Source organism: Pipistrellus hanaki (genome assembly GCF_964339955.1).
Source record: "Pipistrellus hanaki genome assembly, chromosome: 11".
NCBI classification, from domain to species: domain Eukaryota; kingdom Metazoa; phylum Chordata; class Mammalia; order Chiroptera; family Vespertilionidae; genus Pipistrellus; species Pipistrellus hanaki.
The window spans coordinates 26,383,750-26,407,258 of record NC_140513.1 but is presented as its reverse complement, the minus strand read 5'-3'; the positions used below and the strand labels follow the sequence as shown (position 1 = coordinate 26,407,258).

General features: G+C 42.7%; 1 protein-coding gene across 1 annotated transcript in view; it reads left to right on the top strand.

The window, feature by feature from the left end:
- UNC13B (unc-13 homolog B) overlaps positions 1-23,509 on the top strand; it is a 125,248-nt gene that overhangs the window by 78,580 nt on the left and 23,159 nt on the right. The window contains exons 11-14 of the mRNA XM_084899095.1: positions 14,006-14,052; positions 16,691-16,769; positions 19,701-19,775; positions 20,283-20,502. Of these exons, the coding sequence (XP_084755221.1) occupies positions 14,006-14,052; positions 16,691-16,769; positions 19,701-19,775; positions 20,283-20,502 (421 nt within the window). The remainder of the gene's footprint in view (positions 1-14,005; positions 14,053-16,690; positions 16,770-19,700; positions 19,776-20,282; positions 20,503-23,509) is intronic.

The following is a 23,509-nucleotide window of genomic DNA, read 5'->3' as shown; positions in this document are numbered from 1 at the left end:
CTCCCCTTGGCCCTGGTTAATAGCACATTTAAAAAAAAATATTTTATTGATTTTTTACAGAGAGGAAAGGAGTGAGATAGAGAGCTAGAAACATCGATGAGAGAGAAACATCGACCAGCTGCCTCTTGCACACCCCCTACCGGGGATGTGCCCGCAACTAATGTACATGCCCTTGACCGGAATGGAACACTGAACCCTTCAGTCTGCAGACCGACGCTCTACCGCTGAGCCAAACCGGTTTCGGCAATAGCACATTTTGTTAGAACGTTGTCCTGATAGGCCAACTTTGTGGGTTTGATCCCTAGTTAGGGCACATATAATAGTCAACCAATGAATTCATAAATAAGTGGAACAACAAATCAATGTTCCCCTCTCTAATAAATAAAAATTTAAAAATTAATTTCTTCTACTATATTAGCCATATAACATAATTGGTAAATGGCCCAGGAATATGTGACCCCTGGGGAGTAAGGGTTTCAGAGCTCTTGGCTTTCTGCCTTCAGAGCTTCACATAAAAAGAGAGGCTGCTTGATATGCACAGAGACCTGGCTGTTCCCAGAGGTTCCCCAGTTTTTTTCTCCAAGCCAGGATTTGGATCAGAAGCAATTTTACAAGGAATATTCACATTTTAATCACATTTATTTGATAAATCAGAAAGTAGTAAAAGAATTAGCTCTTTCAGAAAACGAAGGACGTTTGCTCCTTGACTTTGAGTAGGCATTAAGGGGTTTACTCATTCCGTAGTACTTAGCTTTCTATCATTGGGGCTTTACTTCTTTTGATTAATTCATTCCCTCTCTATTCCTTTCTGAAATCAATAAAAAACATATTTTTAAAAATTAAAAAGCCCTACCCAGTTTGGCTCAGTAGATAGAGCATAGGGCCTGTGAACCAAAGGGTCCCAGATTTGGTTCCAGTCAAGGGCACATACCTTGGTTGTAGACTCTTCCTTGGCACAGGCCACAGTTGGGGCTCATGCAGGAGGCAACCGATTGATGTTTCTCTAATTTTGATGTTTCTCTCTGTCTTTCCCTCTTTCTTCTACTCTCCCTAAAAAATCAATGGAAAAATATCCTCAGGTGAGGATTAACCAAAATAAAGAAAAAGAAAAAGAAAGGAAATAATTAGACCTTTCAAATGCCTTACAGAATGGGTAGAATTCTTAGATGGGGAATTCCTGGATGAAGTAGAGTTTTTGGTGAGCTAGAGAGAAGGGAAGAAATGAAATGGGAATTAATCTAGTTTCTGTTTCTTGATTCTTGGCCTAGTTTAAAAAAAAAAAAAAAAAAAAAAAAAGTCAGCTTCATCTTTATCCCAAATCTTGTGACTCATCCTTCTGGTTCTTCCTAGTCTGGGAGGCATAGTGCTTTTAACTTTTAGGCCCATAGACCATAGATGGTAGCCTTTCCTGAAAATGAATTGCAGTGGGAACTGTTTGTTTGTTTTTTTTAATCCCCAAGGATATTTTTTCCACTGGTTTTTCAGAGAGAGTGGAAGGGGTGGAAAGAGAGAGAGAGAGAGAGAGAGAGAGAGAGAGAGAGAGAGAGAGAGAGAGAGAGATATTATTGGTTGCCTGCTCACACTTTGACTTGGGCTGGGATTGAACCTGCAATGAGGTACATGCCCTTGACTGGGAATTGAACCTACAGCCCTTTGTCCGAGGGCCTGCACTCTAAACCCTGAGCAAATCTAACCAGGGCAGTCAGTTTGTTTTTTTCACATGCTGTTTTCTATTTTTAGGGTTAACTTGAGTACTGGAAAAATAATAAGAGGCAAGGGTTTAAAAGATTTAGAAATCTTGATCAAATCTAGAAACTGGGAAAACCATCTCTGGTTTTACCCTTCCCAAGGGAAACCCAGCAGAGCCAGAGTATTGGCAGTTCCATGTCTGCTTAGGCTCTCTGCTTTCCCCTTTGTACTTTCCACTCTGCTCCTTCCCTATATTGTACATTTCCAGTAAATAGAGAATGAATGCCCACCTCATGTAAGGTAATAGTCATCTCAGACTCTGTAGTACAGGTGCCAATAGCTTGGGTTGTAGGGGCAAGACTGGTGGCAGGTCTGTCTTGACCTTTTTGGAGAACAGCAAAGCACTGTGGAGCCCTCTGTGATATAAACAACTCTCCACCTACCCTTCACAGGCCAGTCAGAGGGCTAAAACAACCCCCTTGTGACTCCAAGAAAATCACTTCCCCTGGTGCTCTGAAGAAGGCATTCGACCAGATGCTCTGTGGGCCAGGCAAGCCAAACCTGTGTATTGATTAGGCTGCACCAAACCCTTAGAGACTATAAAATGGAGTTCAGAACTCCAGCTAAGCCTGAGCCTCTTTCATCCCACCTGTAAGCCCATAATATGTGTGCCTTTGGCCATCTGGCCCTCTAATCCAAACATGTAAATGCCTCCTGAGTCTGGGACAGTAAGTATGCCCACTGTGCTATCTTATTCTAGAACTAGGTATAGAAAACATCTTTTTTCCTCCCAAGTTTTAAATACTTACCATGGTCCTTTCTCCAGTTAAGGGATGCCATCACTTTGTGCTGCAAGTTCTTGTGAATATAGAGCATCAGCACAGGTAGGAGTGAACCTGGAGTAGCTGAGCCTTCACCAGAACAACCATCTAGGAAAAAAGAAAACTAACATTCTACATCTTGTCTTTGTCGTTCGTTCACTGTGTATGTGACTTGAGCTTTGGTAGTTAAGCCTCTATTTGTTCATTCCTGAGCCAGACCCTCATGTTGAATTTTATAAAGATTCAGTTACTCATTGATCTCACCCCCACCTACTTCCCAGGAGTTTGTCTCAATCCTTGTGCCTTTGGGTGCTTGCCCAGAACAAAAGGGCTTGATTCAATTTTATATCAATACTCTGATGAAAAGCCAAGGAAAGAGAACTGATTGCCCATAGCCTTTACGGCCAGCATGGGGAGACAACTCAGGGTTGACTTCCACAGTCTTAGAGGGTAACATTCTTATTCCTGCTTGACAGTTTGATTCAGGTTAAAAGTATCCTGCTGCTTTCTGACCTGAGTGCACTATTTTCCTTTTTCACTAGCTGCAGGATAAGAGACAAGCCTGGATCCCAGGGGCATGTGCCAGGTTTGGAGATCACACATGGGACCAATCCAGGCAACACTGTGGGCTAAGCCCAAGGCATCAGCCAGCAATTATTGCTAGAAGTAGCCTGAAAAGAGCAGGATAGGGTATTGCCTTCCAAGACAATCTCTAGTAAGCATCCTAATCAGAAATAAGAGGAAGAAACAGAGAATACCTCAAACCCAGAGGGAGAAAATGAAGCGATTGTTGCAAGAGTCAGAGGAAGAAATCATGGTCACCTTGGGACCCTCCTCCAGGATTTCCCCAGATAAAACTAAGGCAGAGACCATGTGTAACATCAAGAGCAAGTCCTCAGGACCTGCTGAATCCTTACCAGAGGACAGCTCCCTGCCCCCTTGCTGTGGGTCAACAGCCTCAGCCATTGATGGGGATAGAGACGGGGGCCTGGCCCAGTATAGCAGCTTTGAACAGGAGGTCAGCAGCCCGCTTCCTCTGGATGCCACAGCTTGTGCCTCAGGGTCTAGCTCTCAGGACCTCTCATCTGCCAGCATTACCACCAGCCGTCAAGAGCCCTCAGAAGGGAATCAAGCCAAGTTCCTTTTGTCCAGGGGCCAAGGCTGGAGCCTTGGACAGCAAGAACCTTTGGGGGATGTAGTGGACTATATAATCAGAGAGCTGCAAGGCATCAGTCGTCTCCAAACTGAGATTGCTGAGCTGCAGCAGCACTTGAGCCAAGTCCAGGGTTCGGTGGATGAAGTCTCTAGCTGTGTAGACTCAGTCCTGAGTGAAATAGGCTCGCAGGTGGGCAGCAACTCCCTTGCCAAAGTGTGTGCAGGAGGAAAGGCCCAGGAGCCCCAGGTGGGAAGACTTCCTGAGGAAGCCATTCTGTATCTGTATGGACTTCCTGAGCAAGATGGGGAAAATACCTTGGAGCTGGTGCACAGCTTCTTGGCCAAGCATGTCTGTGTTAATGGCATGCAGTGCAATAGATACATCAAAGAAGCTTATAGGGCAGGCAGTGCCCAGGCCCCCAGGCCTACTGTTGTGAAGCTTGCCCATGTAGAGCACAGAGACTTCATCCTGCAGAAATCCATACTCTTGCAAAGTGTAGGGGTCCGGATTGCCACCAAAGAAGAGCCAACCCGGCTACAGTGCTTTGGGGAATACAGTAAGCATTCCCCAAAGGAGTCTCTATCATTTTTGCAACAACAGCCTCAGGATCATAATTCAAGTTACTCAATCCCAGACAAACCAGTTCTTCATGTCGAAAGAGAAAATAGAGGACCCTTGAACGGAGCATATCAAATGAGGGCCCAGAATCAGCACAGCGAACCCTTGATCCTTGAGCAGCAAAGCCTTTGCTCCCCACCCAGGGACAATGTAGCAAAGCCAAGTGATTTGTCTAAGCCAGGGGCTGAAGGAAAAGGAACATCAGAAACATCCCAAGTCATCGGTGGCAGCTGTGGTGAACTGACAGAGAGAGAGGCTTCTCTGTCTGCCCTTCGTCAATTAGAGGAACCTTCCCTAGTGTTAATCTCAAAAGGGGGGGATTCTGGGAAATCCCAGGTTTTCAGACCGTGTAGTCAAGGACTTGAAGCATGTGAAGTAGCAAAAAGAGAAAACAACTACAACGATAAACGTGAGGACAGTAGCTGCCTGTCACTGTCTGGGTTGCTGAAGACAGAGGACAAGCTCCTGGCCTGTGAACCCGGACTTGATATTTTGAGCTCAAAGCAGCTAGAGGACCTTTTGACAGACAAGTCCAGAAGGTTTGCAACTATGAGCTGTGACAGCATGATGGAGCAAATTATCATAGGGCCTGAGACTTTCAGTGGCATGGTTCCTATTGACTTGAATGAAGAGGAGCAATGTGCTGCTCAAGTCCTTAAAGATGTCTTTGAAAAGTCCTCTTGTGGTGTGAGTGGCTCGCAGGAGGATGAAGATGTGGAAATTAAGTTTTATACAAGTAAACTGGGCCGAGCAATTCACCACTTCCGTTCAGCTCTGCAGGGAGTGTTTCAGAAGCTGGAGAACAGTGGGCCAATCAGTCCGGAGGACCTGGAGAGCAATGGGAGTTGTTCCCAGTCAGAGAACAGTGATAGACTTCTTGGGACAACGAGTTCAGGGGGTGCCCGGGATTTCTCTGTGGAGAGCCCTGGCAGTCAGGGGAGTGAGAGCTTGCTCAGTGTGGTCTCTGGCCGAGTGGGCATCTCCACAAAGGGAGACCAAACCTCTCAGGATCCCGACAACTTCTCTCTGGCTTCTCATAACTCACCTCTTGCACATTCATTGCCAGGTTTGACTCTGGCTCCGGGTCAGGAAAGTGAAATGTGTTCCAAGCCTGAATCTCCCAAGCAGGGCAGACTAAGCTTAGAGCAAGTGTGTGCAGAGACCATCTACCTCAACAAGTGCATCAACAATTTTAAAAATGTTCTAAGAGAGAAAAAACTGAGGCAGAAAAAACTTCTGCATGATCTGGTCCAGAAGGCAAACCATCTCTCGGTAGAAGACACGCACCCAGGTATTCCGAGTCTCTATTTAATGGGGCTGCAGCTGGTCATGGGCTTTCTGTGGCCAGCATAAGACCTAGCTTGGTGGTGAGTTTTACAAGATGAAGGGGGAGATTCACAGCTTGAATCAGTCTGAATTACTTGAGTATAAATTTTAAACCAATCCTGTGGGAATTAAGAGTGAAAGAGGGTTCTAAAAGCAACAGGAAAGAAGTTCCTGTCCCTAAGGAACTTCCTATATAGCAATGGTGTATGTGTGTGTGTGTGGCTTTAGAAAGTACCTTTTCAAAAGAGGGAGGAACATTTGGGCAGAAGTAGTTTACAGCCGTAGAACTTTTAGGATAATTGAGAGTAAAGTAGGTGCAGAGTAAGAGGCAGGAATGGGGATGGGGTGTATTGACTCATAGGCACTAGAGGGACTAACACAACGCTGTGTTGCATTTAAAAATTATTCTTATTTCTTGCTGAGATAAGATTGCCATTTCCCCGCAAGCTGATGGGGTTTCTGCACTTCGTAGGCCACTCTGGGAATTTCCATTATCCCCACCTGCCTCCTTCCTAGTTCTGGACTTGACAACATAGAACCTTATTTACAACTTGGAACTGTCCAGAAACTGTCTATAGTGTTGACCCTAAGGGCCGTGTTCCCATTCTTCCATCTCCAGCCTGCCTAAGAACTAGAAAGTGGAATGATTTTGACTACAAGGAATACAAGAACTTTTTTTCTAGGCAGTATGGAGATACGTAGCTTTAAAATTATTTCTCCCAGTCAAATTTAAATTTACTCCAAGAGCATGTACTGCATTCATCCAGTTTTAAATATAAATGGAGTTGTCCTTTTATGCATATAACCTGATTAATCTTTCTAAAACAAAATTAAAATTATGGAACATATTGTGTTGGCAAAGGTGTGAGGGAACAGGTACGCACACATTGCTCGTGGGATGGGAGTGTAAATTGGTATAACCCAAGGAAGGCAGTTGGAAATTTATCAGAATTGTATGTACTCTTTGAGCCCCAATATACCTTCCAGGAATATACCCTGCAAGGTATATTTTCACCTGTGAAAGGGACGTATGTTCTAGGCTGTGTTCGAAGCATTGTTTTTAATAGCAAAGACTGGACACAACCTAACTGTTCATTAAGAAAGATTGGTTAAATAACTTATTGTCATGTCCAAGCAATGGGATACAGTACCATGTACAATAGCTATAAAAAGAATACGGTAGCTTTTTACTGAAATAGAAAGATATCTAAGATAAATCGACATGTGACTAAAACAAGGTACAGAACAGTATGTCTAAGATGTCTAGAGTTGTAAAAACAGGAGTGGGAGAGAATAAACATCCAAACCCATAGTGTCTGTTTGTATATGTATAGAATATTTAACAAAGATACAAAAAAACTGATGCACAATTTTCTGTGGGAAAAGAAATTAGATGAAAAACTAATGGGATGAGAAGATTCTTCATTAATATATTTTAATATTCTTCTAGAGTTTGAGTCCAGTGATTATAATATCAAGTCATAAAGTTAAATTTAAAATAAAAAATTTTAAATCATGTCACTTTTCTTTCAAATATCCCTATGGCTGCTCCTTATAGCTTATCAAAAAGTCTAAATTCCTTCCCTTAAAATTCGAGACCACTACAATTTGCATTCTAGGCTATCTTCCATAGTCCCACTGTACTCCACCCTAAAGGAAACTCTGCTGTTGTTCAAATTCACCTTGTACTTTCTGTTCTTAGTATATTCACTTATATACATGCTTCCTTCTAGGCTAAGGTGCTGTGTTCATTGTAGCCTAGCAAAATGTATACTCAATTTCCTTTCTGAATGGTATTTTATTGTATGTACATATACCACATTTTGTTTATCCATTAATTTATTGATGGGCACTTGGATAACTTCCATCTTTTGGCAATTGTGAATAATGCTATTATGAATATGAGTATGCAAATATTTATTTGAATTCTTGCTTTCATTTATTTGGGTATATACCCAGAAATGAATTGCTAAATCATATAGTAATTGATTTTTTGAGGCATGGCCATTTTGTTTTCCAGTGGCCATACCATCTTACATTCCCACTAGCAGTGTATCCATATCCTTGCCAACATTTGTTACTTCCTGCTGGAGTGTTGAGTTTTTTGTTTGTTTGTTTTTTGTAATAGCCATTATAATGAAGTAGTGTGCAAAAGTTTTAAGTGAAGTTTTGATGAAGTTCAATTTATCTATTTTTTCTTATATTGATTCTGCTTTTGGTTTCATAGATAAGAAACCATTGTCTAATTCAAGGTCATAGAGATTTACTCTTACGTTTTTTTCTAAAGTTTTTATAATGTTAGCTCTTACATTTAAGTGTATGATCCAATTTGAGTTAATTTTTGTAGATTGTGTGAGTAGGGGTACAACTTCATATGTTTGCATGTGGATATCTAGTTATCTCAGCCCGGTTTTCTGGAAAAGACTATTCTTTTCCCCCATTGAATGGTCTTGGTACCCTGGTCAAAAATCAACTGACCATAAATGTAAGAGTTTATTTCTGGATTCCATTTCTATTCCATTGAACTCTTGACTATCCTTATGCCTCAATTCCTTCTTTTGGAAACACTCCCTTCACTTGACTTTCAGAATACTTCTCAGTCTTGGTTCTCCCCCAACATTATTGACCGTTCCTTCTCAATCATCTTTTTTGGTCCTTCCTCATCTTCCCAACCTTGTGGTATTCAGTCCTTACTACTTTTATTTAAAAAATTTATTCTTGTCTCCTAGGTAATCTCTTTCAATCTTATGAGTTTCATAAGCATTTCCAGATTTATATATCTGGCCCAGAATCTTCATGAACACCTGATTCCACATCTACTTAACATCCCATTTGGATGTACACAGGCATTACATGTTTGACATAACCCAAATCAAACTCCTGTTCCTGCTCCTCAAGTCCCTACCAAACCTGCTTTTTTGTACTGGTCCTTAACAATAAATGGCAGCACCATCTTTGCAGCTGCTTGTGCCTAAATCCAGAGTCATTTATGACTTCTTTTCTCTCACAACTGACATCCAATCAATTAATAAATTGTGCCTGCTTTATCTTTATTTTTTTTAAAGTTCCTGAATCTTAGCACATTTCTGTCTTTACCACTGTCATCCTTGTCTAAGCCACCATTTTCTTTCATCTAGAATAGATGATTGCAGTAGTCTAACTGGTCTCCCCACTCTTACCCTTATCCTTCTATAGTCTGTTCTCCCCACAACAGAGTAATGAGTCAGATCATATCACTTCTCTGCCCACAGCCTTCCAGTGATTTTTCTGTCTCACTCAGAATGAAAGACACAGTGTTCATAAGGGCCTAGAGAGCCCTATTTGAACTGGCAGTCTCGCACACTTGCTTCACACCAATTATGCTTGAACCTCAGGCTTTGTATTTATTGCATGTTCTCTGACTGGAATAATTTTCTCCTGGAATTCTGAATAGCTTCTGTATTCATTTCCTTCAGGTCTCTGCTTAGATGTCATTTTATCAATGAGGCCTTTCTATAACCTTTTATGAAGTTTTAATAGCAGCCATAACATGATCACAGGGGACGTTATCTTTGCCTCTAACCTGCAGTTTTTGGCGGAATCACACATGATATGGAACCAGAATGCCTGGTTTGAATTTGGCTTTGCCGCTTGCTGTGACTTTAAGCAAGTTTTTTAACCTCTCAGATCTTCAGTTTAATCAACAAAAATGTTGAGATACCAATAGTATTTAGCCAGGAGAGTTGTTATGAGAAGTAAATGAACTTATTTAAATAAAATGCCAGTTACATAATATGTTCACATAGTGTTAGCTATTATTGTCATCTTCACCACCATTGTTAATTGTCTGCTCCTCCTATTAGAGTAGAACTTCTCAAGATCAGGGAGTTTGTTTCATTCACTGCTGCATCGCGTAGTATGCAGTATGTTCTCAGGAAGTATTTGTTGAAGAAAGGAATCCCTGCAATAACCCAGGAGGTAGCTGTTTCTTATCTACTTTTTACAGATTAGGAAATGCAGGCTTAAATAAATCAGTGCCTCAAGTCTTTTGACTTCCAAGTACAAGGAAGTTAAGATTGTTTTAACTATGAGGAAGTTTGGAGTGGACTGTCTGGAAGAGTGAGACCATTCTTAGGGGACAGGGATTCTCCTACAAAGTAGATGTTCCTTAGATATATATCATTTAAACTAAAAACTAAATATTAGTGGAAAAATCCTAAGGCATTTAAGGAAGTTAGGAAGCACAAAAAGTTTCATTTCTTTTCTTTTCTTTCTTTTTTTTTTTTTTTAAGTTTTAGTTCTTAACAAGAAAAGGGGTTTGTTTATATTTGGATGGGACAAGCTGAAGAGCAGGTAGAATAATTCTTTGGCTTCTAGAAAATGGCACAGACTACTAGCAAAGAAATCTATTTTTTCTCTGAGGATGGATGGCAAGAGAAATTTTCTTAGAAAAGGTGTTGCTTTCTAAGTTCTGAAAGTTTGGGGTTTCTTTAACTATTATACATACAAATGCTAGGATATATTCTAATCCCTCGGGTTACAAAAGTTATATATATATATATATATATATATATATATATATATATATATATATATCTTGCTTTCAAGAAATTAACAGTGTATAAAGGGAGACATTTATACAGACAATTACAATGAAGCAGTACTGGCAACATACATCTATAGAAGTGTGCCTTTAAAAGTGTGGATACCAAGGGCATGTGATAGAAAGGCAGATAAAGAAACGTTTACAGAGGTATTTAACATTTGAGCTAAGTCTTAAGAATTAAGTCTGCGCCTACCCAGTAGATGTGAGAGGGCAGATCAGGGGGGGCCTTGATGGCTTGTCAGCAAACTGGATTTTATTCTTTAGGCATAATGGGAAACTCTGGAAAAAACAGAAGGCCACAAAGTAACTTTGACATGGTAAAATGTATTTAAGATAGTGGAGGAGGACAGAAACCTTTCCAATTTGAGTCACATGGTCAATTAAAGTGTTCCTTGACTAATTGTCTTTTCAAAGGGAACAGAGTGCTAAGAAAAAAATACCACCACACACACAAAAAAAACAAAGAGAGCAGAGTAACAGAGTGCTTTCCTAGAGGTAGGGAATAGATGTAGAGGAGACATGTTCCCCCGCCCCCAGTCCAGGAAGTGTCTTTTCATATCACCCATTCCATTGGACTTTCTGTAGAGAAGAAAGGCTATGTGTGGCCCATCTATGTGTGGCCTAGAAGCCAATGTAGGAAATTACCTCTGAGCTTTATACTTTCTCTATTGTGGCTTACTTTAATCCTCCTGGAAGCATTCATCTCCTTTGAAATATCGTTCTACGTTAGATAAATAATCATACCTGAGATTGAAGTCATGGTTTTATCATCTAGATCATGGTGATTTCTGTTAGGGAAGTGGTCAGTTGATAACCCCAGTTCGTATCCTGGTTCTGGCCTTAACTCCAGGTCTTAACATGGCCCAGCTTACCTTAGATTCTGAGAAAACAGGCTAGGGCTTGCTGGGAAAATACATGGCCAACTCTGCTTTAAAATGGAAAGGGCTCAACCACCAGGCCTTTGGGATTTGAGGACTTACCCAGATCCAGAGGGAGCTCATATACTTTCTGAGGAAGGGACAAGCTCAGTCTGTGCTCAGCCAGCCCAGATGGCCTGATGGAGTGGCCCTTGGTAACAGCTGATCTGGTGGCCCTGCTGGGCCTGATCCTGCATGCAGGCCTCTTTGGAAAGGCCAAAAGGTGACGAATCCCCAGGCAGACCTCGTCCTTTGGTCTAAGTAGCCAAACCTGGCATGTCCCACAGTACAGAAGCAGGGGCCAGCAATAAAGATTGTGGGAGCTGGGCTTTGGGGGCTGCCCAGTTCAGAGCACCTCTCCCTCTCCTCCAGGTCCCTTGAGGTTTGCTGGCATTTTCTTTGGGTTCCCTGCTATAGGACTGAATCTACTAACCTCTCTGCCCTTTTTTTCTGCTCTTTCTCTCCTTGCAGAAGGAAAGCGAGGATCCCTTCAGGTTGTGTGTCTGGCCTTTTGCGGCCTTTTTGTTGTCTATTCTCTACCCCCCTCTCCTGGCACGGGGTGTTTGTGTGTGTGCGCCGAGTGCACATGATCTGTGCCTCTGAGCTTTGGCTGGGCAGATAGTCTGTTTTTCCTAAAAACAGTGTGTGTGCTTTTCCTAAAAGCAGTGTGTGTGCATGCTCCATGCTTGTGTGTGCTCCTGCAGACATCCCTGGAGCCCGGTGTGAGAATCTGTGTGCCAGCATGGTGCACATTCTATGTGGCATGTGTGTGCTTATATATGTACTCGGTTTGATTCCCCCAGGCACTGATTGCCCTCCTCCTCTCCTACTTTGTGTGTCCATTTTCTACTTGTTGCTGTGCCTGGCATATGCTGTGAACCCTCTCTGAGCCCAGCATGCATACACTCTTTGTATTTGAGCACAGGTGTTGCTGCAGGCATTTTGTTCCTCTTGCCTGTGGCCCTAAATGTGAATGTGCTTCTGAACAGACTTCCTGGCCTCTTGTAAGAACAAGCTTCCATAGACCTGTGATGTGGTTCCCTTATGCCATGTGAATGCATACTATACTAATGCTCTGTGCCTGCAAGCACTGGTTCTTGAAGACTGTAAGGGTTTGCTTTGTCTGTGATTTGGGCCCTAGTGAAAACTGAATCCTCCCCAAATGGGTGTGTGCACACGTTCTGTAGCCCTCTACAGAGCAGGATCCATGCTCACCTTGTGTTTCCCTCGGGCACAAGTTATGTCTGTGAATGTACCTCCTGTAGGTACTTTGTCTAGATCTCCTTTCACTCCTCTGGCCCTCCTTCAGTGCCCTGCGTGTGCATGCTGTTTGCTGTGTCTGCAGGCTTCTGTAGACCTGCTGTATCTCTAAGCACAGGAAATGTGTATGATCTGAGCTAGTGAACCCTGGCTCTCAAAGACTTTTTGTGACTGTGTTTCCTTAAGCCCAGTGCTTTCTGGCAAGCATTTGATTCTAGATAGGACATAAAAATCTGCTCAGTACAACAATTGTTCTCAAAGGGAATAGAAGTTCTGGTTGGTAGGACCTGGGGACTTAGGGATGGCCACCATTCACAAAACAACCTTAGGGGACTTGCTTCAGCCACTTCTGGCTGCCTTTTGGGTCTGGCCGGTTCTTTACCAGTATCCTACCCACAGGCCAGGGCAGGAGACAGATAGACTTGATTAGGGCACAGACAACCTGAGAAAGGGTTTTACTGAGAAGAGTCCTAAATCCAAAGTTCATTTGGAGCTGACCTAAGTTAGTTCTTGCCAGCTTTCATCTCATCCATTAACCTGTTATACTTCTCCCTTTTCTACTCAGTCTTACCGCATTCAATCTATAACTTCCTCCATCTTTAGCTCTCCCAAAACTTCACCCCCTGTCCAGAGTAACCTATATTTCCTCCCTTGTACTGGAGCTTATTTGCTCCTGGATAGTTAGTGAGAGCTCAGGTCTCAGATGGCAGGAAGTTGGTGGTGGTGGAGGGGAACAAGGTAGGGCAGGAAGCCCCAGACTTGCTCGCACTGGGTCCCTTGAGCCTGAACAGTATTTGCCATTGGTTCCCAGGAGAGCCCTGGCAGCTTTGCAACTCTGTACACTGCCTGAAGGATTTGCTTTGGGTATTCTGGTTCAGAAACCTTTAAAAATTGTTTTCGACCTGTTTCTTCCTTGAATTATTTGGTGCCTCAATGTTCAACTTCTCATTAGGGAGCTCATAAAATTTACCAGAGTGATCATCCAAGTGTCTAACCTGTCTTGGATTCTCTGGTAATATAGAACTTATCAGATGTTGAGTGAACTCAGTGTCAATGAGTTTGGGCTTCAAGGAAACTAAGCCAAGCCAAATCACAAGATGAGAGGAATTTAGAAAGACCAGGTCTGACTGTGGCAGCCAGAGGAATTTAGGGATATAACTGGAAGAAGACCAGATTCTATATGAAGTTGTCTTTTTGCCTCAGTGAGGCCTGGAAGCCTAGATGGATCCTTTTTCCGGCCTTGGTTACTGTTACATATGCTAATGGTGTGTGTGTGTGTGTGTGTGTGTGTGTGTGTGTGTGTGTGTGTGTGTTGGGGGAGGGGGAAATATAAATTCTGGCAGCTCTCACAGTTCCAGTAGACTTTAGCACAGGGATTTCAGCGAGCTTGGCCTTGTATCCTTCCTGTTAATTTGGGAGAGGGAAGATGAAGTGCTGCTCGTTTCAGCAGCCTGCTTGTTGCCTTTGGCTCGTCAGGGCATTGGCTTAGACATCAGGCTAGCTATGTCACCACATGGTGTATGTGACCTACACTCCTCTGCGCTTCCTCCTTTACTGCTCACTGCCTTACCAGAGAAAGATGGCCGTCTCCCTTCTGTCCGAGCATCTAACTTTTTTCTATCTGTTTCTAAAGATTCCAGATGATGGCGACTCCTCTTTGCCCCAGTGGCTCCCAGAAGGGTAAGTGATTCTTGCAAGTTTTCTGTGGATCTTGTACAGATTCCCATGCTGCTTTTAACTTTTCCCCTGGGAAGAAGGAGAAACAACTTCATACGCTTGATCCTGGGGAAGAAAGGTGTTCCACTGTAGGGACTGATTGGTTCTCTGAGTCAGAGGAGAGAACTCTGCAAACTGATAACTTAGAGGCAGAAGAGAGAGCTTTGCCAAGTGGTTCCCTGGAGCAGGGCTCCCCCGTTCTTACCTGTAGAATTTCTGATCCATTGCATAGGGGTGATTACTCTAGTCTAGGTAGAAGATAACAGTAGCTACTTGTGTGCACACATATGAGCCTAACCAGTGGTCAGGGACAGTAGGGGGGTGGGGGCAGGAGGGGGTGTGGGGGATTGGAATGGAGGGTTGAGGACAAATATGTGATACCTTAATCAATAAAGAAATTAAAAAGAAAAAAAGGTGCATTGAGATGTCAAACCCAGAATTCAGGGGGTGGCTGCTATCTATGAAAGCATAAGTTAATTAAAGAGAATACTGCTTTTCCATGGGGGAAAAAAAAGATAGCAGTAGCTGATTAGATTTCTTCCTGAGCTCTGTCCTGCTTTAGCTGTTGTGAGTCACCTACTTGTTCCATTTCCCTCTAGTCAAGACATAAGTAGCATCCCTTATGAGCTCTGTGTGTTCTGTCTGTGCTTCTTATCTGGGAGTTTCAGACCCATGTGATTGCAGCAGAGAGTCATTTTAAATTGCTCAACTGCTGCTTATTCTTAAGAGAGAAAATAATTGAAGTGCTTCTCTACCTCCACTTCCCCACATGTACTGCCAATTAATTGTCAGGATCTTTCTTCTCTCCCACAAAGACCTTCCGACATTAGAATTCTCAGTGGCTGCCTCCTCTCCCTCAAGACCAGGGGAGAGAAAAGATCAGGTCATAATGTTATCTATTACATTTCTACGTGCTCCTTTTCCTTGTGATTTTTCTTTTAAATAGCAAGTTAATAATGTGAATGAACCACTCTTCTTTTGTCAAAAGCTCATTTATGTTGCAAAAAACTTCATGTCTTAAGTGGTATGTATTATAGTTTTTAGAATTAGCCACAAACTTGTGGCACTAATTGTTTCTTCAACAGCCCTTCTTCAGGGCTTTAGCTTTTCCCCCCTCTAATAATTGTAAAATACATGCATGCCGATAGAACATATCTGAGCTATTTTTAAAGGGAGCCATGCAGTGATTTTCTAAATGCCTCCCTATTGCCGTCTTTCCTCCCTTCAGCTCCTTGGAAGCTGCCACAAGTTTAGGACTTCCCTAGGTCTGGTATTCTCATTGAAAACAAAGTTCACTTCCTGTACTCAGGAAGTGACTTTATTAGAAATCAACATATCACGTTGCCTGTTCCAACTCCTGGCCTTGACCCAAATTGTGGCTCCATTTTAAAATTTTTTATTTTTATTTTTTGGCCTATATTGCCGGCAGTACCTTCTTATTCCTCTGAGATATACTCCTTTTCAGACCAGCTGTGGTGTACAACCCAGCCACCCCACACTTCCCACCTCATTACTCTCATTAGAACCAAGTGCATGAGTTCTTTTCATTGAGACTAAGAATGGCAGCTTCCAAAAGGTCAGTGAAATATTGTAGTTCATCCCCCTCATTTTATAGAAGTGACACCAAGACCCCAAAGAGGAAGGGATTTTGGCAGAGGACATGTAGAGTTAGTAGAAGAGTATGGGATAAAATCTGTGTTGTCACAATGTGAAAATGGTGTTCTTTGGGGGACATTCTCTATGTTTTTATTGGATATTGTTATGGAAGAACAGACAAAGAACAATAAAGTTAATAAACATAGAAAAAGTATAAAAATTTTAGAAATTTTCAATTATAATTTTTTCTTGGTCCCTATTGATGTGTCCATAGGGCTAGACCAGACACTTAGAGTTCTTTTGCTGTTTCCTTCTTTTTTTTAAAAAAAAAAAATATTTTATTAATTTTTTACAGAGAGGAAGGGAGAGAGATAGAGAGCTAGAAATGTCGATGAGAGAGAGACATCGACCAGCTGCCTCTTGAACACCCCCTACCGGGGATGTGCCCACAACCAACGTACATGCCCTTCACCGGAATCGAACCTGGGACCTTTCAGTCCGCAGACCGACGCTCTACCACTGAGCCAAACCGGTTTTGGCTGCTGTTTCCTTCTTAAATGGTTTTTTTAGAAATCTCCACACTCGTTCCCCTTGTACATGTCACTATTTGGCAGTCTTGCTCACCTTGGCAGCAACTCTTCTGTAGAGCTATTTCTATGGGCTCTGTTCTTGCACAGACCAAGAAAGGCTTATCTTTGGGGAACATTGTCTCTGACCCTCTTACCCATCAGTTCCCACCTTGCCGTATGGAGCATAAGGTCTTTCAGGTAAACAGAGTTGCTTGTCACTATGGGATAAAAGAACTCTAGGTCCTTGGCTAAAACCATAGAAGGAGACAGGTAGGGGCACTCTGAGAGCAGATTCCATTGCCCATCATCTCATGGCTTTATTTCCCTCACTTCCTGTCTTCCTTACCTGGCTCGAAAGCACATCTTCCTCCGGGGAAAAGATGAGCAAGGAATATGGACAGGACTAAAGGTTCTGACGTACTTTCTTCCCTCCTCAGGCCAGCAGGCGGGCTCTATGGCATCGACAGCATGCCAGATCTACGCAGAAAAAAGCCACTGCCACTTGTCAGCGATCTGGTGAGTGAAACTCTTGTGCAGGCTTAGGCTGTATCCTTGGGGTATCCCCCATTGGACCTTGGTAATCTATCAAAGCTGGTAGTGGTCCATTTGGTGACAAATATTAGTCTGAAGAACAATCTTTTTTCTTTTTTTTAATTTCAGAGAGAGGGAGAGGGAGAGAGAGAAAGAGAGAGAGAGAGAGAGAGAGAGAGAGAGAGAGGGAGAAATCAATGATAAGAGAGATCCTGCATGCCCCATATTGGGGATTGAGCCCATAACCTGAGCATGTGCCCTGACTAGGAATTGAACCATGATCTTCTGGTTCATGGGTCGGCACATCCACTGAGACATACCAGCCTGGCAGAAGACTAATCATTTAAAGACTTACTGAGACTTAGTGATGGCTTTAGTGAGACTTTATTTTACCTCACTCCCTACAGAACCCGAGGTTCTTCATGAGCTCAAGCTCCCACCTGGAACATTAAAAAAAAAAAAAAAAATATATATATATATATATATATATATATATATATATATATATATATATATATATATTTTTTATTGATTTTTATTTTTTTTTTTTTTTTTTTACGGAGAGGAAAAGAGAGGGATAGAGAGTTGGAAACATTAATGAGAGAGAAACATCGATCAGCTGCCTCCTGCACACCCCGTACTGGAGATGTGCGCGCAACCAAGGTACATGCCCTTGACTGGAATCAAACCTGGGACCTGTCAGTCCACAGGCCAACGCTCTATCCACTGAGTCAAACCGGTTTCAGCCCACCTGGAACATTTAAGGCTTAGGCCCTCAGAGCTGGGCTCTATTGTCATCTTCTAGATATCTAGTTCTTCTGGATATCTCTCCAGCCTTTTTTTTTTTTTTTTTAAATATATTTTATTGGTTTTTTTTTAGAGAGGAAGGGAGAGGGAATAGAGAGCTAGAAACATCAATGAGAGAGAAACATCTACCAGCTGCCTCCTGCACACCCCATACCAGGGATGTGCCCTCAACCAATGTATATGCCCTTGACCGGAATCGAACCTGGGACCTTTCAGTCTGCAGGCCGACGCTCTATCCACTGAGCCAAACCGGTTTTGGCTCTCTCCAGCCTCTTTTGATGACTTAGAATGGAAACTGCCTCTTGCTCCAACCTAGATCGTTGAGCTTAGCATGTAATGAGCATGGCTGGTGTAACTTCTTGGAGGTCAAGTGGTAGTCTCCTCCCAAGACATAAGCTTTCTAGACTATCTCCGTGCACCTTCTACTTAGTGTCTGTCACTGAGAGGTAGTGATAACAATTTGTAGAATTTAATTGAAATGGGCTTAGGAGTTAAAATGACCGCCAAGATGATCAAAAACTCCCATTTTGGGTTGTACATCCTGGAATTTCCCATAACAGAGTGGATAGTGGGAATAGAGTGGAGTGCAGGCTCTCCCAGAGCTCTGTAACTAGACTTTTACCCTTTTTCTTGTTACCACTTCTGCTCCTCTTTTTCTCTCCCTATTCAGTCTGTTTTTCTATGCACCTCTTTTCTCATTTCTCCTCCATTCTCTGCTGTTCTCCCGCCCCCTCTCCCCCAATTTCTTTCTCTTTATTTGGCTGAATGGAACTATCCTCTGCTATTTTTTCTTTTCTCCCCCCCCACCCCCTAATATTGTGTATCTTTTTCTTCTTCTTCTCCCCCCCCCCCCCCTTTCAAATGCACCTCTTCACCCACCAACTCTTCATCAAGCTGGTTGGATGAAGATACATTCTGATGCTATCTCTTCTTTATTACTGTCTTTCATTGTCTTCTGTCTCCCCTTTTTTCTCTTCTTTCTGTTTTCCCTATCTTTTCTCATTCTCTATTCCCACTTGCCCACCACCTCCACTTTGCTTAACTGTTTGGATAGCAGTGTCGCATTCAGTTCTTATTTTCCCTCCTCCATCTTTTAACCTTTCCTATATTTCACTTTCTGGCATAACTCTACTAATAGAAGCTCTAGGCCTTACACCCAGGCTACCGGTCGAATTGAAGGCAATTCCATTGAATAGAGGCAGAGAGTTTTGGAATGTGTTCCCTACAATGGACTAGAGGGAAGAACCTCTCAATTGCCTGTGAAGGTGTTTTTTTGTTTGTTTGTTTGTTTGTTTGTTTTTCTTTAATGACCTTGGGGGAGCTTTAACATCATGTTGTTCCTTTTTCTGCTTTCCTCTGCACAGGCAATGGTGAGTGTCTCCAGAGCCCTTTCTAACCACTATACGAATCCATATCTCAGGCCACCCAGCCCCTCCTAACTGTTCTTCCTGCTTACACTAGTATTTTTATTCTGTCCACCCAGTGTCCACTGCATTAGGGAAACCATGTGCCTCTTCATGGTCTTCCCCTAATGCTTGGGCTTGGCATACACCAGGCCCCTTTATACAAGAGACAGCTAGCTGTGTGCAGCCCTAGATCTCATATTTACTCCCTTGCCCTGCTTGACCTGACTGAGGGTACATTGCCCCTTTTACTTTCGTAGTCCCCTGCTCATTTGAGCTGCTGATATCTAAAGCCACTTGGGACTGTGTGGGCATGATGTGGTACCAGGGGATAGATGATAGCATGGAATCGTTCACAGGGATGGCTCTTGAATGTAACTCTGACAGAGTTGTGTGTTTACTCTATTCTTAATGACCTACTTCCTACTGTAATTCTAAACTTTTCATTTTTCTTTGCCTTTCTGTAAGCAAGGTTAAGATACCTTTGGATGAGAGGTGCCCTGAGAGAGGTGCTATTCTAATATTGTTTGAACAGTCCTCTGAGGGCCTTGGGTTTTGGATCTTAACCTGGGATGCTGTTATCTATTACCCATGTGTAAAAATAGAAGACAGTAAGTTATAGACAGTTTGTTTTGATCACTGAAACTCCCTTCCCAGGACTTTGCCTTGCTGGTAGCCAGGACTGACAGTAGGTCTTCTCTTACAGTCATTGGTCCAGTCCCGGAAGGCAGGGATCACTTCTGCAATGGCTACCCGTACCTCTTTCAAGGATGAAGAACTGGTAAGTGACCCTCACGCTTTCATGAATCCACTGGCCTAAGGATCTAGCCATCTACTGGTGACCATCTCTGTAGTCATACTAATTGGGAACTCACCAGTGTTTGGCATTCATCGTTAATGGAACAGGTAGATAGCACTGGGTCTCAGTCTTCCACATTGGGAAAGGCAAGGGTCCAGACCAGGAGTAAGCCCAAGTCTCATGTGGGAATATGGGCCACTGAACTTGGGTTATTATAATGGGTCTAGAACCCTCTGTTTCCCAAGAAAGCTTGATGCTGGGGAAAGGCTCAGACTCAGTATTCAAGTCAAACCCGTCTTTCATGACCTGGAGCACACGACCTTTAGGGGCTTCTTTCTGCCAGGCTGGACTATGCCCTGGGACATTCTAGAGAATCTTCTCTATTACTAGAGGGGAAACCATGGTCTTGATTGCCCTACAAGGTCTCATTTCTGGTATCTCCCGGCAGAGACCTAACGTCTCTGATGGGTAATGATATGTATCTTTCAGAAATCCCATGTGTATAAGAAAACCCTGCAGGCCTTAATCTACCCCATCTCGTGCACCACACCCCACAACTTTGAGGTCTGGACTGCCACTACCCCGACCTACTGCTATGAGTGTGAAGGCCTGCTCTGGGGCATTGCCCGGCAGGGCATGCGCTGCAGCGAGTGTGGAGTCAAGTGCCACGAGAAGTGCCAGGACCTGCTCAATGCTGACTGCCTACAGCGTGAGTGCTCCTGCGGGATGAGGGGTGGGAGCACGGGCGGCAGGGCCTCTCCAAAGTAATCTGTCAAACAAGAGCTAGGATGGCCGGACGTCATTCCTCCAGCCTACCTCATCCTCTTCAGAGAATGTCGAGTCCTGAGTCAAGGTGCATTGCCTTTCCAAATGACTGTTTAAAAAAAAAAATTATATATATATATATATATATATATATATATATATATATAATTTTTTACAGAGAGGAAGGGAGAGAGATAGAGAGCTAGAAACGTTGATGAGAGAGAAACATCGACCAGCTGCCTCTTGCACACCCCCTACCGGGGATGTGCCAGCAACCAAGGTACATGCCCTTGACCAGAATCGAACCCAGGACCTTTCAGTGCGCAAACCGACGCTATACCACTGAGCCAAACCGGTTTCCGTCAAATGACCTGTTTTTATAGCACTTTCTTAAGCACCTTTAGGAAGAATTCTTTGAGTTCTTCAGGATTCAGATGATCCCAGAGGCTGCACTTGAGTAGTGTACACACCACAGTGGCCACTGTTCCTAAATGACTAGAGCATGTTTAACTGGGGACCAAAACTAATGAGAAAAGAGAATTCTCTGAGAGGAACTCTCAGTGTTAGGCCTCAGAAAGGAACTTCCTGAAGTATAGACCCTAGGATCCAGGGAAGGCAGCATTTATTCCTTGCTTATGGATGCAACTTTTAAACAACAGTGCCAGGGGTAGAAGTTTCAAATGGCAGAGGTCCCAGAGGAGAATGGCAGAGGTCCCAGAGGAGAATGTGCCAGAAACCCAAGGCCCTGACTAAATGTGTTTTTTGCTACCTTCATGGAGTGAGGGGTACAGAGGAGGGGAGGAAGGGAGCAGGAAAAACAAATTTTCTGTCTTATTGCTGTTTTGGAGGTGGTAGCACTCCAAGTTCTTGTCTTTTTGCTCTGCTCCTGCCGGACCCAGGGGTGGGGAGGTGGGAAAGTATTTTCTCACCCCTACATGTCTCCCAGATGTCATTCAGAGCCAGCCCATAGCAACAAAAGCTTTAAGGATTATGGTAGGAGAAAGGAAGGTAACCTTTAGACTCACAAGCTTTTCATTATCACAAGGAAAGATATGTGACATAAAAGGGACCCAGGAAGAGGCAGGCCTCAAGGAATAAAATATCCTTTGAAAACATAAGCAGTAAAATCTCAGACTTGCTCTTAGCAATATTTCTTTCTGATACATCTCCTTGGGCAAGGGAAACAAAAGAAAAATTAACAATTTTTTTGAACTCTATCAAACTAAAAAGTTTTTGCACAGCAAAAAAAAAAACCATCAACAAAATGAAAAGAAAACCTACTGAATAGAAGATCATATTTGCCAATGATATATCTGATAAAGGGTTAATATCCAAAATTAATGAAGAACTTATAAAACTCAAAAACAAACAAACGAACAAACAAAACCTCCACCCAAACAATCCAATTAAAAAATGGGCAGCCCTAGCTGGCTTGGCTCAGTGAATAGAGCATCAGCCTTCGGACTAAGGGTCCCAGGTTTGATTCTGGTCAAGGGCACGTACTGTGGTTGTAGACTCCAGCCCAGGCCCTGGGCACATGCAGGAGGCAACCAATTGATGTGAAACACATCGATATTTCTCTTGTCTTTCCCTCTCTCTCTAAAAATCAATGGAAAAAATATCCTCGGGTAAGGATTAGCAATAACAAATAATAATAATAATAATGATAATAATAATAATGCTTCTACCAAAACAATGTTCATCTATGCAGTATAGCAAATATCATGTCTGAAATAAAGAGGATAAAGAGCAGATTATAAACATTTTTTTTAAATGGGCAAAGGACCTGAATAGACACTTTTCCAAAAAGGACATATAGATAGCCAATAGACATATGTAAAAGTGCTCAATGTCACCAATCAGAGAAATGCAAATTAAAATCACAATGAAGTATTACCTCACTCCTGTCAGAATGGCTATCAGAAATAAATTACCAAAATAAGTGTTGGCAAGGATGTGGAGAAAAGGAGCCCTTGTGCACACTGTTGGTAGAAATGCAGATTGGTACAGCCACTGTGGAAAGCACTATGGCGTTACCTCAAAAAATTAAAATTGGAACTGCCGTTTGAGCCAGCAATTCCACTTCTGGGAATATATACTAAAAATCCCAAAACACCAATCAGAAAGAATATATGCATCCCTTTGTTAATATCAGCATTATTTACAGTAGCTAAGATATGGGAATAGACCAAGTGCCAATCAGTAGATGTGTGGATAAAAAAGCTGTGGTACATTTACACAATGGAATACTACCGTGTTTCCCCGAAAATAAGACATTCTCCGAAAACAAGACCTAGCGCATGAAAAAAATAAGACATCCCCTGAAAATAAGACCTAGCGCATCTTTGGGAGCAAAAATTAATATAAGACACTGTCTTATTTTCGGGAAAACAGGGTACTTGGCAGTCAAAAAGAAAGGAAATCTTACCTTTTTTGATAGCATGAATGGGCCTAAAAAGCATTATACTAAGTGAAATAAACCAACAAGAGGAAGATAGGTACCACATGATTTCACTCATATGTGGAATCTAATGAACAAGCAAAATAGAAACAGACTCAGATAGAGAGCAGGCTGTTAGCTGTTGAGGGAAGTGAGTGAATTGGGAGCCTGGATGGGAGTGGGTGGAGGCGTTGAGCAAAAAAGAAAAAAAGAGAAAAAACTCATGGACAGGACAACGGTGTGGTGATTGCCAGGGATGGGCAGGGGGCGGGGGTGGGGAAGTGGAGGAGAGTATAGGGATGATTAATGGTGACAGAAAGAGACTTGACTTGGGGTGGACACACAGTACAGTGTACAGATAATGTGTTGTGGAATTGTGCACATAAAACCTGTGTAATTTATTGTCACTTCAGTAAGTTCAATACAAAGGAAAAATAAGTAAAATACCCAAAAAGAAAAAAAAAAATTGTCCTCCTTTGAAGAGCCCTAGTTTGGTGCCAGTAACATGACT